At 37.1% G+C, this 18,980-nt stretch overlaps 1 protein-coding gene across 1 annotated transcript in view; it reads right to left on the minus strand.

Annotated features, from left to right (window-relative positions):
* Positions 1-18,980, minus strand: part of THSD7B (thrombospondin type 1 domain containing 7B) — a 1,008,764-nt gene that overhangs the window by 697,645 nt on the left and 292,139 nt on the right. Inside the window, exons 5-6 of the mRNA XM_036746882.1 lie at positions 11,264-11,419; positions 636-833 (exon numbers count right to left, since the gene is read on the minus strand). Coding sequence (XP_036602777.1) covers positions 636-833; positions 11,264-11,419 — 354 coding nt within the window. The remainder of the gene's footprint in view (positions 1-635; positions 834-11,263; positions 11,420-18,980) is intronic.

Here is an 18,980-nt window from a genome sequence, read left to right on the forward strand (position 1 = left end):
TCAATCACATTTCATTTCAGACAATTGTACAGGCACTGGAAGCTCATTAATCAAGGAAACACACCATTCTTAAGAGTTTTGCAAGAAACTTCAAGCATTATTCCTGACAACTTTTTTAAAAAATCTTTTCTTAGAAATGCTTAGCGTTACCACCGTGATTGATTCTAGTACAAGAATCTGATATTGTGGCAATGAAAAGATGCCACTTAGAATATTTTTTTCAACTTGGCAGGAGTTTCAGCCCCAGATTCTTTTTCATTACACTGTTTATTAATAATGCATAAAACTGTGTTTTAAACTGACTTTGCAAATAAGAAATGGAAGCTTGTTCAGCACAGATAAGTTAAAATTCAACCAAATGGTTTTTCCCTGCCCTGACAAAATCAGTACCATGGAGAGTGCTATAGATTGACATAATATTCATACATAATCAGGTCTGGTGCTTTTGTTGTGAAAAAGGTAGTCCCAAAGTACATCCTGGTAACAGGATTTCTAGCAATGTGCCACTTGACTTAAACACCTACACTCTGAAAGAAAGACTCTACTTCTCTCTCTCAGATAAATTACCTCTTACAGAATAACAATACATACATTGGTTGAAGCCATTTGGTTCCAAATTTGTCATTACTTCCTACCTCTATCATTCTGGCAGACAGCTTTCAGAATATGATGTCCCAAGCCACATTTTCCATGATCAGGAATACAGACACCCTCTGAAACCAGCCACCGATGGCACATCGGATCATCACAAGGAACAGATTCCACCAAATGTGGGCAATTCCCATCAGGTCCTGTGGATTCCATGAGGATATGCCGCCGTCTCAATCTAAACCCTATTTAAAAAAAGGAAAAAGTATAATAGGGTTTCACATATTTTCATGCAAATAGAACTAATATCAAATGGTTAGTTGGCAACAAAAAAAGATTAAGGATCAATAACATGGCAATAGATATGACTTTAGGAAATGGGGAAGTAGCCTATGTAGAGGCACTAGAACAAATAGTATTTATCCTCAAGAAGTATACAATCTAGCTGGAGAGATAAGATCCACACATAAAAACAAATTAGTTACATGTTTAATATTTTTTAAAAGTCAAGATAATATAGCAAACAAAAAAATTCTTATAGAAAGAAAGGTGCTTAGCAATTATACACTTCAAAAATATATAAGGAAGAAACATGTCTGAGCCTCAGTAACCTAAGGCCCTAACTATCTCTGAGTAAAGTAGTTATAAAATAGTCAAATTGATTTCTAATTTGCCTTTCCTCATGAGATCATTAAGAATAGATGATAAAGACAGAAAGGATGTCTTTGGCTGAGCTGATCTTTCAAATGCTGTACAGAAATTTATCTTGGATAAACATCTTGAAAATCAGGTAGTGTTTACCCCTAAATCAAATAGTAAAAAGGTACAGGTAGTATGTAGGTTGAGAACATATAAACAGGAACCATACATAAACTCTATATAAACAGGAACCCGACAAGCCTCCAAATTAAAAAAAAAGATTTGTGATTTTGTGAATATGATGTGATTCCATGTATGTGAATTCCCCCTACTTTCCAGAATTTCCTGTATGGCATTTCAGATAAGTCCTAGATAGGCCTTTCTTGAGGCATATAACTTTTAAATAATTTCCCCTTGGTCGCAGAAAAGGTTTCACAGATTGAATTTCAATCAAGCTCTTCCTAACTTCAAGACCAAAAGTTAATCCACTATGCCATGTAGCTCACTCAAAATCTACTACTATTATTACTATCACTACTACCAACACCACCACCATGACCACTGACACATAAAATAATGATAACCACAACAGCAATTATAAGGCAGCAGAGCACTAGGCCTAGAGTCCGGAAGACCTGAGTTCAAATCTGGCCTCAGACATTGACTAGCTGTGTGACCCTGGGAGACTCACTTAATTGTTTGCCTTATTCCACTGGAGAAGGAAATGTGGCAAATATTCCAATATCTTTGCCAAGAAAACCCCATGCCCATCACTGACATGTTATGATACATGAAGTCACAAAGGGTCAGACACCACTGAACAGCTAAATGACAACAAACACTAATAATCTCCATAGATCTTTTTTTCTAGCTCTAAATTCTATAATCTCAAATTAATCTCCTTAAAATAAAAAGTTAGTTTATAAAGTTTGTTTATTCATTATACTGATATGTAACACCTATTTACTTAATTTGCAAATCTGGCCTAATACTTACTGATTTTTGGCAAGGTCCTAAACAACCCAGGCAGTCACTAACTAGGTGAGTCCATCATTAACATGAGTCTCAGGATGCCCAGTTGCATAGATCTTAATTCCACTAAGGAGCTTTGGCCTAGGCACTTTTCATCTCTAAATCACATCGCAGCCATCTCACTATAAATCTATTGATTCAGTCTCTCCAATCAATAAATTATCTCAGTCCTACATTTGCAGTACCCTTGAACTGACTACTAACTAGCTTCAAAATGTACCATAAGCTCAGCATAAAATAAAAACCTTGGATCTTTTCCTTAACATCTTCTCAAATCACACATTGTCATTCACTCTTTCAATTGGTTTTCAAAAGTCATCAGCCTTTCCAAAAGCATATTTGTCCCATACAATTTACATCAATCCATGTTACTGCTGCTTCCCATATTAATAAGGGGATACAATTTAGTCAATAACAGCCAGTGTACAGAGAACTAAACTAGAGATGCTGTGAAGAGATAGAGCTACGAAAGACAGAAAAAATAATCCCATTGCATACAAAGTATACAGTCTGTCAGGCCTAAGTCACTTATATGTAGTGTAAATGCATACATATACACAGAGACAATATGTAAACTTAGGAAATAAACATTAAAACACCTATAATACGTAGGTGGATACATAGATGTGTGTATACACACACACACACACACACACACACACACACACACATATGCATGTGAATTCCTTTGCCAAGTAGAGAGGGAGTTAGGGATGCTGAATAATGTAAAATATGGGACAGGTAAGTTAGAAAACACTTGATAGAAGAGTTCTGTTTGGAGAGAAGAGAAGGACATGGTAACATGGAGAAGATAGGGGAGGCATGTTATAAAGGGAAAATGAGGCTGATTTGGAGGTGTGCTTGAAGAAGATTTGTTTGGCTAAAACAGAGAAGAAAAGGTATATACTATGTGATAATGGTATAGAGACCGTGGTAAGCATAAGGATTATACATATATACATAAATAAATGTCTGTGTAATTGTGTGTGTGTGTGTGTATTACAGTAAACCTACTCAGATTTTCCCAAATCACTTTAGGTGAATAATGAAGGATGAGCAAAAACAAAATAAAACTAACAAAGAAAAATGGAAAAGATGACTGTGTTAAATTTCTATTTATCTTAAATTAAAATAACTGAAAAGTTCGAATAAATGAATTGGGACATAGGCATTTTCTATACTCCATTTTTATGTCAAAGAGATAAATATGGAGGAGATAAACTGAGAACTGGAATTCAGAAAGGAACATTCTAGGATATGTCAAAGGGATAGTACGTCTGTACTAAGATGAGTACAGTTTCTAAACTCTTGTACTATATATTGCTAACAATAGTGAATAAATAACAATTACTCCCAAGAGATTTGAAATTGTAAAGATTCTTCCAAATTTGAAATGTTGAAATTATCTTTAGGACAATGTTAATGTTAGATATATCCATCTGATACCTCCAGTCCTACTGTCTACCCTTCACTCAGGCCATCATCTCCATTCTTTCATCACCTGAGAATGGATCTTTGCTCCAGGAACTCCAGGTTTGCAAATTAAGTAAATAGGTAAGTTACATGTCAGTATAATGAATAAACAAACTTTATAAACTAACTTTTTCTTTTAAGGAGTTTAATATGAGATTATAGAATTTATAAGAAAGCTTTGACCTTATCTTTGTTGGTTATGATTTGAACCAAGGAAGCTGAAGTTCCCTTGAATTTCCTGTATATTTCCAGTAATGCCATACCAGATACACCTCTTTCTAGGTCACCTTTATTTTTGCCTTCTCCAATTAGAGTATAAGCACCATGAGGTTGGGAATCATCTTGCTTTTTTTTGTTTGTATCCCTAGCACTTAGCTTGGTGCTTGGAACAAAGGAAGAACTTAAAAATGCTCCATCTACCTATCTAGAAATTGGTCATTATCATGTTGTCTACTGGAAAACTCCTAGTTATCAGAATCAACTTCAAAGAATGGGACTTTTGGCAGTAAAGAGTCAACTATATAGTCAAGAGAGAGTTAGCTCTGGTAATTGAGAGTCGAGCTATAGAGAACAACAAATCTTTGGAGCCCATCTGAGCAACTCATCCAGAATTGTGTTGATAAATGTTTGATAACTGGCTCTCCAAAAACCTTAGACATATTTTTACATTTAATATTAATTAATATTAATTAGTTTTTAACATTTTCTATCGCTTTCTTAAGTCTACAAATCAATGAAACAAACAAAAAAGGCTATCTGTAGCATATGATGATTTCTAAAGTATGAATACCCTCACTAAAAATTAAACAATCAGCTTTTACAAACCTGAATGAGCTGGCTTTAGCACAACTTTGTCTAGAAGTCAATAGGGAACTTTATGAGGACTCCACACAAATGAAAGGACTTCAAATACCCAAGGAAAGAGTAGTCTTGATCACATGTGGTCCCTATAGATTTACCTTACAATGTTTTATATTCTAAGTTTGTGCCCAGTCTTCCCACAGATATCCGTATTCATGTGAGAATATATCCTAGATTGCCTTATGCTTTCAGTAAATATAATAGACTAAAGGGAAAAAATCTATTTTAAAGATGATTGAATCTTATTGTTAAAGATTACTAGGGAGGGATGTTTTATAGCTCTCACTATACCATTTGAGTACATGCCTTTGATAAGAGCTATGTCTGCTGGCTGACTGTTAATAAGAAGCATACCAGTTACAGCTCATGAGTTACAGTTTTTAAAAAAGGCCCCTCAGTGTCAACCTAGAACTTTAGGGAACCGCTAACCTCTAAAAACTCAACCTACCACCGTGAGTACTAGTTGGGAGAATAGCTCAGAGAGAACGTTACCCAGGCATCGGCTAGTAGAAGAACTCTTTCTTGAGGGTTGCTTGGACTACCCTATGTAATTTAAGGCAATCCTGTTTAATTCCTAATCTGGACAGCTACTGGGTAAGATTTTTATTCAGTCACTGTTTCCAATCATAATAATCATAAGGATAGGTCCAGGAAATGAACATGTGATATAGGGGTGGGTTTCCTGTGTTTGGTGGGTTATGTTGTTGTTCCTATAAATTGAACAATAATCATTGGGTGTAGGGGAGGGGCAAGGGTAGATTGTTTCCCTTTCATCTGCAACCCTGTATTGTCGGGAGTTCTTTCAAAAATCAGAAAGTAAATGCTGCAATTCTATTTAAATTCTGTTGCAGGGCAGGCTAGCTTCACTTGACTAGTCCAGACCTGTCGAGTAATCATTTCCTTGTTTGTTTGTCATAAAACCGATGGAATGGCACTAAGGCTGTGCACAACTCCTGATTTTACCATATACTTTGAACTTCTGGAAACCACACAATCTTCAATGAGCGCTAGATTGAAGTACTATAAAATAATAACAGAACGAGGATGGGGGGGGGGAGGTGATCTTTGTCATCTCCAATGGTAGCTGACAAGAAATTCTACCTCTCCCCTGTTTCCCTTTCTATAATGTTCAAAAATGAGTGAGGGGAACCTATTATGGTGACATATCAGGATACTATTGAAGAATAAGTAGCTGCAGTATTATAGGGATCGCCTTCATGCCTCCTTCTGTGTGTATATTAGACTCTAAATCCAAGGGAAAGGAAGGCAGAGTGCACAGTTAGCCCCAAATTGGCATAAAATAATTCTGTCTTGTTTGGATGAGTTGCATGGGACAAACCGCCATCACATTTGGTCAGATGAACTGCATCCCTGCTTCTCCGCCATTTTCTCTTGAATTTAGAGCATAGCTACAAACTCTTTATTCCATTACTTGTCTCTGTCTTTGGGTCTGGTTACCCATGAACACTGACTTGAGTTATCCAGGGCATCCTGTTTACTCTTTCTGAGTACAGCTTAGGCAATACCTACTCCTCCCCACTTCTTTCCTTTGGGTTCTGTTAATTGACCCCTTATCACCAGTAAACACCTGTCCCATTCTTATCCTAAGAATTCAGGCACTATAGTGAATATTCACTGCAATGTGTTTTTGAGTCTTTTTTTATAACAGATAATATCTAACAATGTATGAATGTTATAGAGCTATTTTTGTGTACTCTCGTTTCTTTCACGGTAAAGAATTCTAATGTAAAGATAGAGGCTCTGGTTGAAATCCCACAGCTTTCCTGTATTTAATTTATTAGTCTGTGTATTCCTAGACTCTGTGGAATTCTAAAATACATTTGGTCTGAGACAGCTCAGTGACTCTGGTCTAGTAGAAACCCATGACAATATCATGAGAAACATGTGTGATTGAGGAACCCTTAGTCCTTCCTGCTTAAAAGTCAGTAGAACTTACAAGGAGATTACTTACTGGTGTTTTTACATACCTGGACTTCTTGCAACTACAGAATTGTTCCCCCAAAGAGCTAAATTTATCCTTTATTTTTCTAAGAGCAATCAGCAGGGTCTTAGGCATGTGACTCCAGCTGATTTTTAATAAAACAAAGTCAGAAATTCTCCCTGACAGTATTCGCAAAACAATCAGCTCACTCTCCTATACAACAATCACTGATTTCTACTCCCAACCTGTCCTGGAATCAGGAGGAAGACCTTAATTAAAATCTGGTCTCAGATATTTACACACTATGTGAGCCTGGGCAAGTCGGCCTCCCTCGGTCTCACTTTACTCATCTGTAATGTAGAGATAATAGTACTCAAATCCAAGGTTATTGTGAGGGTGAAAGGAGATAACATCTGTAAGGAGTTTTGCAAACTTTAAAGTGATACATAAAGAAATAAATACATTTACACACATATATGCATTTATATATGTGTGCATATATACACACGTTATGTAAGTTATATTATATAGTATGGGTTTATCCTGACTATTAATATAAATATCCCTAAACCCAAGAGAAGAACAAGGTCTAACATATTTATAAAAGAGTAGTGTGATTGTAGTTATCTATGTTTATGCTTTGCCCGAATAGACTTTGTGCTCCAAAAGGGCAAAGTTTATATCTCATCTGAATTTCACATCTCCACCAGCTTCTAGCATAGGGGTATATCTATAACAGATAATTAAATGTTTGTTGTAGCATTGAATGAATGAAAATCAACAAGCCACTTCCCCTAACAGTATAGAAAGAAACACAGAAATATGTCCTTACTTCATTCTTGTTCTGTCTGCCACAGCTAAACTTTCTGATTATAGTTTCTAATTTTACTCTCTTTTACTTCCAAAATTGAGACTGTTCCCTTGGAAAATTACTGAAGCTAGGTTTGTTTGGGGCAATATTTCAGGAATACATCCCAGCCACAGTGAGATTATGAACCCTCTGGCTGTAAGCCCACTGGGAATGACTCAGAAGATTATGTATCTAGATCCTAGAAGGTCCCTCAGAAGTCATCTGGTGCAACCCCTTTATTTAACAGATGAAAAACCTAAAGGCCAAGTGATTTGCACAGGGTCATGTGGATGGTAATGGTCAGATGCTGGAGATGAACCCAGATCCTGTGACTAGAGCAAATGTTCTTTCTATAGCTTTCAAATAGCAACTTTGAAAACAGATGCATATAAATAGTAGAGGCTATCCAAGCTCTTGCTTTCCTCTTTTCCCAAGGACTAACTGTTTTGTTTGTTAGCTTGCTTTTTTAACACAACTAGCAGCATTCACCTGGAATGGCCTTCCCACCAATCTCTATTTCCCACATATTTAAGTCCAACTGAAATTTGTGAAATCTGTGAACACTGGAGGGCAGCAGTTATGAATAATTTAAACTCCAGTAAGAAAGCTCCTCAGTAATTAATTCATAGCCAGGAACCAGGTGAGCCAAGTTGTGTAATTGTTACTTTTTTTCTTATTTCCTAAAAAAAAAAATATAAGGATGGAAGTCTACATTAAAAGGACATTTTTAAAAAGATACTCATGAGGTGGACGACAACCAGGATAAAAGAAAAAAGAAAGACTTGAGATCATGGCATTCAATTGTCAGATGAAGGAACTAGGAATATTCAGCTTGGAAAATATTAGCCTGGAAAATAGAAGATGGGGGAGAGGGAACAACTGTCTTTAAGGGTATGAAGGGTCATAGATTTACGCAGGGAAGACACAGACATCCGGTTCAACCATCTCCTTCCTCCCTAATTCCACACTCCAAAGCCCTCATTTTATAGATAAGGAAACTGAGGGTCACTGGAGTACAGGGAATTGCTGAAAGTCAAACAAGTAGGAAATGACAGTGTATTCTCCTCTGCATCATACTGCTATAAAGTTCCTTCCAAAAAGTTGGAAACTACTTTATAGTGATTACTGTTAATGTTCAGCAAAGCTGAAAATATTCTAATTTAAGGACAACTAAAAAATAGACATCCTGACCTACATACCTGGAAAGCTGGAGAACTGACTCTATTTTAGATATTTTATTTGAGCTAACTAGAAAGGGTGGATGGTTGCTTTGGACATAGGCTTTAACAGGATGAGGCATAGAGATAAGAGTAGAGACTAAAGAGTAGAGATGGTAAGGATTAAAGACTAGTGGAGGGATAGCAGTAGGAATTGACTAAAGGGGAGCATAAGGGATAAGATAAGGTCTTTGTAGGACCTGGGCCTCTTAGCAGTAGAGAACCTAAGAACAAGGTACCTAGGCAAGCTTCTTCCTCATACCTTTATACCTTTCTTTTCTTCTACGAACATTGCATCTATCAACTCTGAGGATTTTCACTGGCTATCCCTCATGACTGGGATGTTCTCTCTCCTCATCTTTGCCGTCTAGCTCCCTTGGGTTCCTTCACATCCCAGATAAAATCCTCTCTTCTACAGAAATCTTTTCCCCAAACCTCTTAATTCCAGCTCCTCTCCTCTACCGATTATTTCCTGTTTATCCTGTATGTAGCTTGCTTGTACATATTAGTTTACAATGTTGTCTCCCCCATTAAATTCTGAGCTCCTCAAGGGTAGAAACTGCCTTTTGCCTTTCTTTATATCTCCAGTGCTTAGCACAGTACATGACACATAGTAGGCCCTTAATAAATGAGACTTCAGTGACTGACTTACTATCTCCATGCCTTCATACATAGATCTAGAATGTTACGTCCCTCTTTCCTTACCTCTTGGTTTCTCTGGCTACCTTCAAGACTCAGTTCAAATCCCTCCTTCTGAAAGAGTTTTTTTTTTCTGGTCCCCTCAGTTGCTAGTGCTTTTTCCTCTCAGATTACTTTGTATCTATGTTCACTTAATTATTTGTGTGTTATCTCTTCCATTAGAATGTAAGCTTCTTGAAGGAAGGGACTCCTTTTGCCTTTCTTCATAACCACAGTCTTTGGCACCATGCCTGGCACATAGTAAGTGAATAATAAATGCTTATTGACTGACTTACATATTATATTCTCACTTAACACCATCTACTTTTTCCCCCAAATGTCATAATTCATATTATCTTTCCAGTCACACAGGTTCACAAGTTCAAAGTTATTCTTTTCTTTTTCTTCTCCCTTAGGCCTCATATATCCAATCAGTTTCCAAGTCTTCTTTGTTAAATCTCCACAGTATCTCTTTTATTCTTTTACTTTTTTCTACTTACACACTCTACCTTAGTTCAGGCCCTCATCAACTCTCATTTAGATGACTGGAACAGGCCCCTAACATGTTTCTGTACTTCATCTCTCCTGTCTGATATACCTTACATGCCCATCAAATTTATAATCCTAAAGCACAGATCTGACCATGTCAGTTCCTACTCAAAAATCTTCAGTGTCTCCCTATTGCCTATGGGGGGGAAATAGCTTATTGTGTTTGGCATTTAAAGCTCCCCCCGCCCCACTGGCTTCCATCTACCTGATGAAACTTTATTTTCTTTCAATAAAAAGTGAGGTGATAGTTCCAGTGTGCTCTATTTAGAAAACTGTGTTCAGCTCTGGGCACTGTATTTCAGTAAATAACTTGGAGAGAACTCAATGGAAAGTGATCAGGATACTGAAAGGCTTTGAAAACATCCAGAAGAGGATCAATCAAGGTAACAAGGGATGTTTGTTACGTATTTTTTCCCTGAAGAAGAGAAGACTTTGGGGGAACATGATAAGAATTTTTATAGTATCTGATTGACTGTTGTATAGAAGAGGCATTAAACTTGTTCTGTTTCTCCCTAGATAACAAACCTAGGTACGATGGGCAGAAGATGTAAAGAGGCAGATCTTAGATCAATGTAAGGCAGGAAAAAAGACCAAAACTTCCTAACACTTAGGGTTACTAAAAACTGGAATGGGATATACTTCAGAAGACAAATGATAATAAAATTGGATGACTAATCATAGGGAATTTTGGAGTATGAGCTTACAGTAATGAATGAAATACTCTGGATGGCCTTTGAGGTCCCTTTCATTCTGTGACTCCATGGGCATTCTGAGAACAGATCAGGACATTCCAAAAACAGGTCCTCTTCAAATGGAATAAGGAGATGGCACCTTGGCCAGTGCTATCCCTGTCAGTGAGGCCAATGCTGACTGGGCTTATCAATCCTGTCACTTAGGATACTATGGTCAGTTTGAATCACACTGAGGTGTGACGACAGAATAATGGTGGGAGATAGACTGTCCAGGTAATGCCTAATATAGAGAGAAAGGCAGGGAGGAAGGATGGGAAATCCCAGTCTCCAAAGCAGGGAAAGAAGGCAAACTCTTATAGCCACTGATCTCAAGGTAATCACTGATGTGTAAAGGGTTTGTAAAGTGACTTACTGCCTGGAAAGTATGTTCTGCATAGATCAGAGCCCATTTGAATTACTTTAGTACAACAACCCTGCCTTCTTACAAATATAGCAAATACATCATATCAAGCTTCTTCAGAGTTGTATCACCAGTAAACAGCACAAAGTGAAAGTCTATAATATTTAAAAAAGCCAAATTCTACCCCTTTGAAAGGTACACAAGCCCTTAGCCAAGTCATGAACTTCATGCTAGTTGTTCATGTTATCCATATTTAAATAATGATTTTCTTTAGAGTATAACCAATAAGTGCATGTGTATCGATCTAGGTAAACATTTAAGTAAGCAAACCCAAATGATTACCTTTTTTCCCCTGAGGATCTTGACAGTTTTCATGAACACAAAGACCCCAAGCTGACCAGGAAGAGACCATGCAGTCTGTAGAGCAAGGAACATTGCACAGCCGAGAGGTCGAAGGAGCAGGTCCTGGGCATAATTTCTTGTCCACAGGCCTAGACACTGAAGGGAAAACAAATGTTAGTGGCCCAAGTTGCATTCCTTGAGATTCTTAACTGATTCCCATCCTTCATTCCTGAACATTTATCTTTCTGTCTGGGTCAGCTCTAGAGGCAAAGAAGAGAATAATATTTAAAACTTACACTACCCCAAATGCTCAGGCAGAAGAGTTAGAAAAAAAAATTGTTCATAGTTTTCTTTTCTTTTTTTTTTCTGTAAGCAATGATTATTTTCTTCATCTTGCTGATAAGGAAACTGTTGCCCAAAGAAGTGAAAGGTCACACAATTAACAAGCAGGATAGTCTGAACTTGAACCCAAATTTTCTAATTCCAAAGCCAGTGATTTGTTTAATCAGCATACCAGGTGAATGATGAAATCAGCCCTAGGCACAGAATATTTTTTTTTCCTTAAGGTTGCTTCCCCACCCCCCAGCCCCCAATTAATATTTCCAAGGAAATCTAAGAAAGGATCTCGAAATATCTTAGACACAAATCATCTAGGGTTGTGATTTTTTTTAATCCTGCAAAATTTCAAGATGAGGTTATCCTGCCTACATAAATGACTGGATTGGGATAAAAAAAAATCAAAATCTAGCCCCGAAGGCAGTTGCTTAGCATAACCAATCTACTGCTGTGATTCCCCTAGAGGGTGGGGCTCATGGAGGCATTGAAGAAAAATGGCCTGCTGAGCAAGAAGAAAATGCAGGATCTGTGACTGCAGAACTGGCCTGGGGAAATCAGTTTCATCTAAAAGGGGGAAGAAGGCAGAGTACACAGTAATACAGTGCAGGATTCAGACGCTTCCTAGGGAGCAAACAAGTGGTCAGCCTGAACCCTTTTGGCTCTGCACTTCTCAGCGACACATTGTGCCAAGGAACCAATTCAAGGAACAGGAGTTTTCAGAAGTCATATTCTACTTTTGAGGCCTGGAGCCACAATTAAGTCACAGCATCAACAAAAATGAAGCTTCATGAAAGCAAAGTATTGTACAAAAAAGTGAGCAATATTTTTTTTAATTAATAACCCCATTCCTTGGATATCTTTTGTCCGTTGTCTAGTCAGTTTACAAGAATTTATTAACTACATGCTCTGTGTCCAGACACTGTGTTAAGTGTGTTATACAAATGCATTAATTAATTAAGGGAAAAGTTAAACTCTCTGCTGTCACAACTATTATTAAGCTTAATAAGATCACATCTATGCCTTAGTGCCAGGGGTGGGGAACATGTGACCTCCAGGCCACATGTGGCCTTCTAGGTCCTAGGGTGTGGTCTTTGACTGAGTCCAAGTTTTACAGAACAAATCTTTTTATTAAGGGGATTTGCTTTGTGAAGTTTGGGTTCAGTCAAAAGGCCACACTTGAGGACCTAGAGAGCCACATATCACCTTGAGGCCTCAGGTTTCCCATTCCTGTATTAGTCCAATGACTGAACAGTAATAATAATAGCTCTTTATCACTAAATTTGAGGTCCCCCTTTGTTTCTGAGCTTCAATCCAAATGTCTCTGTCAGCTTGTCAATCAATAGCCCATACTGTGTCTGCCTCTGTGTAGAGTTCTATGCTAGGTACAGGGGGAAGAAAGAAAGCGGGAGATGATCCCTGCCCTCATGGAGTCTACTGTCTCATGAGGAGATTGGTAGAGCAAACACAACAGAAAATATAAATCTAATATTGGCAGGAACATATAGCCAAGGTCAACTGTGTAGAGCTAAACATTTGGAGGGAAGGAACAAAGCTTTTAACTAGAATAAATGTATTACCACAGCAAGTATATATATATATATATATATATATATATATATATATATATATATATATATATGGATATTTCTTGTGACAAATTCAGACGAATATAGATTAGGAATGGGAAGGAAAGGATTTTGTTCCCTTTCTTTAATTTTTGTTCTGGCTAAAGGGTAAAAAGCATTAGAATCTTTTTTTTTATGGACAGCTAGTAGTATGACTTTTCTTCTGCTATAAGGTTCAGTCTTCCTCATTTATAAAATGAAATTAAGACTAGATCAGAGGTTCTTAGTCTTTTTTGTGTCTTGTGCCCCTTTGGCCGTCTAGTGAAACCTAAGGACTTACGATGATATTTTTAAACGTGTAAAATAAAATACATAGGATTACAAAGGAAACTAATTATATTGAAATACAGTTATCAAAACTTTTAAAATGTAAGTTCACTAATCTAAGGTTAAGACCCACTAGATAAGAAGATCTCTGAGGAGGATCTTAATAATTTTAATTACCTTTATTCTATAAACCTATATCCCTTTACTTTGTAACTCTGTCCCCAAGCCAGAGAGGTATAGCACAGCACAAGACCATGCACACATTAAGCATACAATCATGTTTATGTAATTAGATTAATATCTCTTGGGCCCTAGAGAGTTCATAATTCTCTGTTCATAGTTCTATTGTACTTCTCCTAGCACAGCAGCTAACACAGGATTAGACACAAAACAGACACTTAAGAAATGCTTGGCTGATGGACAGATGACCTGACTGGAACAGTGTTTTGAAAGAAGGAAGGGATAGCATTTGATACAGAGGTGGCAGGACAGGGGATTCTCAACAAAATGACTCCTGGGACAGAGGAGCGAAGCTCTGACGTGGCATTCATTCCTGCGTATTTGATGCTTTTGACAGACACTGGATCTTAATATACCTCAATAAAATCTACAAGTCAAAAGGCAGCAATTCCTGAGTTCCTGTGTTTAAAAATGTTTCATTCTAGTATTGAATCAGTGTGCTTAGTTTAGCCCTATCTCTGTCCTAGACACCCATGGGCCAAGTTCTCTCCAGTCATATAAATCACTGCTTAGTCCTATGGCATTTAATAGCTTTAGGCCAGTAAGACTGTAATAGTGAAGACAGGGACCCATTGTCTTGTTTTTCTCATGACCCCTCCCTGACAGATCTACTGGAACCAGCATGGTAGAAGCCCATCATACATCAGAGAAGTCAATCAATGTAGATGGACTAACCAGAAAACTATTTCATTTATTACACTTATTAGACAAAATAAGAGGCATTAATAACTTTAATGAATTATCCCAACTTATGGTGGGTGCCACTTTAGCATTTGTAAGCACTTAAACTATGTTCCTTACGATTCCTTCATGAACTAAGGCATCCCAGGGTCTCCCTAACTGCCTAAGCACCTAGGAGAACTGTACTACCATCTTGGTATTTAACACACCTCATTTGAAATAGGCAAAGTAAACTGATCTAACCAGAAAAGCCTGAAGACTGATAATAATGACTAAGAAATAACTCTGAAGAATAAATGACTCCATGCATTGAATATCAATCAGCAGGGGTGAGATGGGAAAGAGAATTTGTGTAGGTGGCAGGTTTGATGTAAAAAGCTGTTCTCCAGAACATACTTTGTTTGTTTTTAATAAGAAAAGAGTTGTAGATGAGAATACAATCTCAATCAAAAATGAATCAGTGAAAATGAAAAATTCCAGTGTTCATTAGCATGTTTACCATTCCTAAAAAAAAATTAGATACCTTTTCATTTTCTTCTTTATAACAAAATCGAACTTGAAATAATCACAGTCATAGTGCCTGGCACATAATAGGCACTTAAAATGTATGTCAAATCAAATTGGATTTCATTATTAATTTCAAACAAATTCAGATGAGTGGTAATTACTTGGAGAAATAGAGTCACACATGATCGTGAGGGTCATAGTTATTTCAAGCTGGGATTGGGAAGGCTTCCTTAAGCTCATCTCCTGATTTTAGAGATGAGAAGGTCCACAGTTTTGTTGCTATAAGTCATCCAAATTATCCATAAGTACACAAGTTTAGATTAGAACAAAAAATGATATTCTATCTTACCAAAGAAATGCCTCACCTTAGAAATCCATAATTATAGCAGCTACCATTTATACAGAATTTGAAGCTTTGGAAAGTACTTTGCGGATGCATGTATCTATTTGTCTGCCATCTCATCTGAACATCACAACAACGCTGTGGTGTACTAAGGTGTTATTATTGTCATCTTACAGATGAGGAAACTGAGGCTATGAGAGGTTAAATGGCTTGCCCAGGGTCATATATGAAGTGGCAAAGTTGGATTAGAATTTAAGTTCCCCTTGCCTATAATTTCAGAATCAATGCTGCTCTTCTGCAGCTATGTAAATGCTTATCCTCCCCCGCTCCCTTTAGTATAATGTAGCTCCATGAGGGTAGAAATCATTGCCTTTGTGATCTGTATATCTCCCCTAGAATCTAGTTCAGTGTTCTGTGTGGAAACAACCCCTTAATATGTGTTTGCTGAGTAATGAATGAATTGAAAAAGGAACTGACAATGTGTTGATACATTAAAATAAAATTTATCTTTTACAATGCAAAGTAATTTGGGGTCCATTTTTCTAAGGCACAATAGCACTCATCTGTCTTTGCTACAATTAAGTGCTATTTTAGTGGTAATCAAGGAATCAGTGCTCTCATTTGCGAGAGATGGATTCCATCTTGTCTTTTCTGATATTTATTCAGATGCATTCATATAACTTACCAGGAATCACTATAAACCATTCCTTAAACAACCAGACAAATATCTGTTCTGCTTCCTTCCTAGTTCTGCAGGAGAGAAATAGTGTTGCATGTTGGAAAGATATGAAAGTCACAACATCTGGCTTCTGATTCCGGCTCTGCCACTAGCGTCATTACCTTTGGCAAATCCCTTCAAGCCTCCAGGCCCTCAATTTCTTTAAAAATGAAGACATTGGACAACCTCTAAGTTTCCTCCCAATTCTTACTACTTAGGCTTTCAGTCAATCAGTTATACATACCTTCGGGTGATTTTACATGAGACCTGTGATGCCCAAAATAGCAGTAAGAAGTTATATGCATTCAATCTTCGGATTCAAATGCACTCATCATATATAGTAAAGGGAAATTTAACTCAAGGTGTCATAACCACCACCACCCCCTACTCCAAAGACACTCTAGAAGACAATAGTACTATTAAATGGCAGTAGCTGGAATTTAATTCAAAACTAATGAGATATACTACTTATGTAAAAATGCTTCTTTCCAAATGATTTTTGAAAAACAATATTGCCTTTGACATATTCATTTAGGGAGTACAGTGACTTGGCAGAAGTCCAATACACCTTACTGATAAAATAAATAAGCCTTTTCTACAGATTGAAGCACTCAGATAGTAGAAGGCGTAAGATAAAAATATGACAATTTGAACCATAAAGCTATTTTCCTTCAAGAGGCTTCATGTGTTACTTCATATGCCTTTCACCACTGGGATTTGCAAAATAATTTATCATTCTTTTAACTTACTGGCTAGCATGAAAGCAAATCTGTCTGCTAGCACTTATAGGCAGCTTAAGGAATTAAATCATATCACATCCTATTATACCTAATAAAGCTTAATTTTACCCATATTGTGTCTCTCTTGGCAAAATATTGTGCATCACAATTTGGCAGCAGAATGTGTGTATATGTGAAGCAAATTTAATACCTAAAAATAATTTTTCCAATTAAAAATAATTATGTGAAATTTGGCTACATGTCAACATGTCTTCCAAATTTCATTCATTTTATATAGCTTATTATGAAATGCCCAGAAACTAATGAGTTTTTTTAATGTTACAGAGTGACAACAACATAAGATATGAGTTTTATTCAGAATAAAGATGAAAGGAAAACAAATGAATTTTAAAAGCTATTTTTAAAAGCTCAGAATCAGCATGTGGCAGCTAGTTATATAGTTAGAGGAAACACGAAGGTGGACTGAAATTCTTACACGCTATTGGTCACCAACTTTCCCACCTGAAATATTAAAAAAATCATAATAAATAATTAGTGTCTATTATAGTACATGGAAGATGGTATGTGAAGTGTCAGGAATTTGTATGAGAAAAAAAAAACCCCTGCCCTCCCTGAGCTTACAATCAAATGGTTGTCAAAAGATGAATATGTGCATGTGAAATACGAGGTAGAATATGATAGGGGAAAAGAAGGAATGTGAAGTACTTTAGGAAATGAGGGAGCTTGGTTTTAGTTAGGGGGGAGGGGAGGGAAGGAAGGGATCATTCCTGAAGAACATCATTCCCAAGTTGGAGTTGGAAAGAACAAAAGACACTTGGTTGTGTAAGAGCACTTGGTAAAGGCAATTCTTGAAGACCTATAATTGTTGGGGCAGGGGGGGGGGGAGGGAGGAGGAGCATGTTAGAATATGTGTTGGTGAAAGGAACTCATGATATGAATCTTTTACAGTCATAAAATGGAGGCAGCAGCAGAGATACATGAGCAGTCCCTAAGCAAAGAAGGGATTTGTTTCCAAATTTCACTTCTAAATCAGCTTTTTGGTTCTTGGAACTTGTTGATGTTCAGTTGTTTTTTGGTCATGTCCCACTCTCTGTGACCCTCTTTGAGGTTTTCTTGGCAAACAGAGGTGAAGTGACTTGCCCAGAGTCAAACAGCTAGTAATGTTTAAGGTCAAATTTGAACTCAGATCTTCCCAATTCCAGGCCCAGTACTCTCTATTGTGCCAAGGTTCACTCACAAAAAGCCTTTATTTGACCTAAGATGAAAGTGATATCTGAGTTAGGAACTAAAAAGGAAGTTGGATCAGATTCCATTAAAAGGTACAAGAAGAGCACTTGAGAAATGTAAATATCATTTGGCTAAAAATTAGAGAATAAAAATCCAGTGGGGAAAATATTTAGCAATTTTATGAGGCAAAGAGGGGATTTGGGAGTAGAGAATAGAAAATGAGAGCCCATAAAAGCTCAAGATAACACTGATGAAATTTATTTGTAAATAGAGTACTACATGTAATGAATGGCAATCAAGATTATTCAGATATCTTCAATTTTTATTTTCCTTACTTAATGGCTTAGAAAACGGGGAAAATAAATTGTCAAAAGGAAAAAAAAAAACCAAGAAAATAAGCAATGTTACATGGTGAAAATTAAATATATCTGACCAATATCATATCAGATTCTCTTTTAATGGGGGACTAGCCAAAGAAAACCCAGTCCTTTGAACATAAATAATGTTCTCTAGTTGCTGCTAAAGCCATAGAGAACTTAGTAAGCCTGCTTCTAGAAATGCATGATGGAAGAATCCTTTTCCTCTCCTCTTAAGAGCCTGCACAGCTATCTTCTATTCCTGGTTAGATTATATTGTGTGGAGAGAAGAATCCTTTTAACTGGCTGCTGAGCCAGAACACTAAACCCACTCTTGTAAGATGGCAGAGGGAGGTGGGGGGGGGTCCACCGCAGAAAGTGGGGGAAGGAGAGATAGATGGTAATAGTGTTGGCAGCAAAAGTCAAATGAGTGTGAATTGATTACCTTGTGGCAGTAAGGTTAAAAGGGCAACTGCCTAGAATTTGAGAGAACAGAGTTCTACACCTAGATAGGCTGATAATCGGCTATGACCTTCAGTGGGTCAATTTGCTTTTTCAGCCTCAAGTTTACTCATCTGAAAAAGAGAGATTGGACTAGAGAATGCCCAAGGTCTCTTGAAATATGAATATTCTATAATTTATTGCACATTCTTAGAACTGTAAGACCGAATCTTTTA

The sequence above is a fragment of the Trichosurus vulpecula genome, chromosome 2, assembly GCF_011100635.1.
Source record: "Trichosurus vulpecula isolate mTriVul1 chromosome 2, mTriVul1.pri, whole genome shotgun sequence".
NCBI classification, from domain to species: Eukaryota; Metazoa; Chordata; class Mammalia; order Diprotodontia; family Phalangeridae; genus Trichosurus; species Trichosurus vulpecula.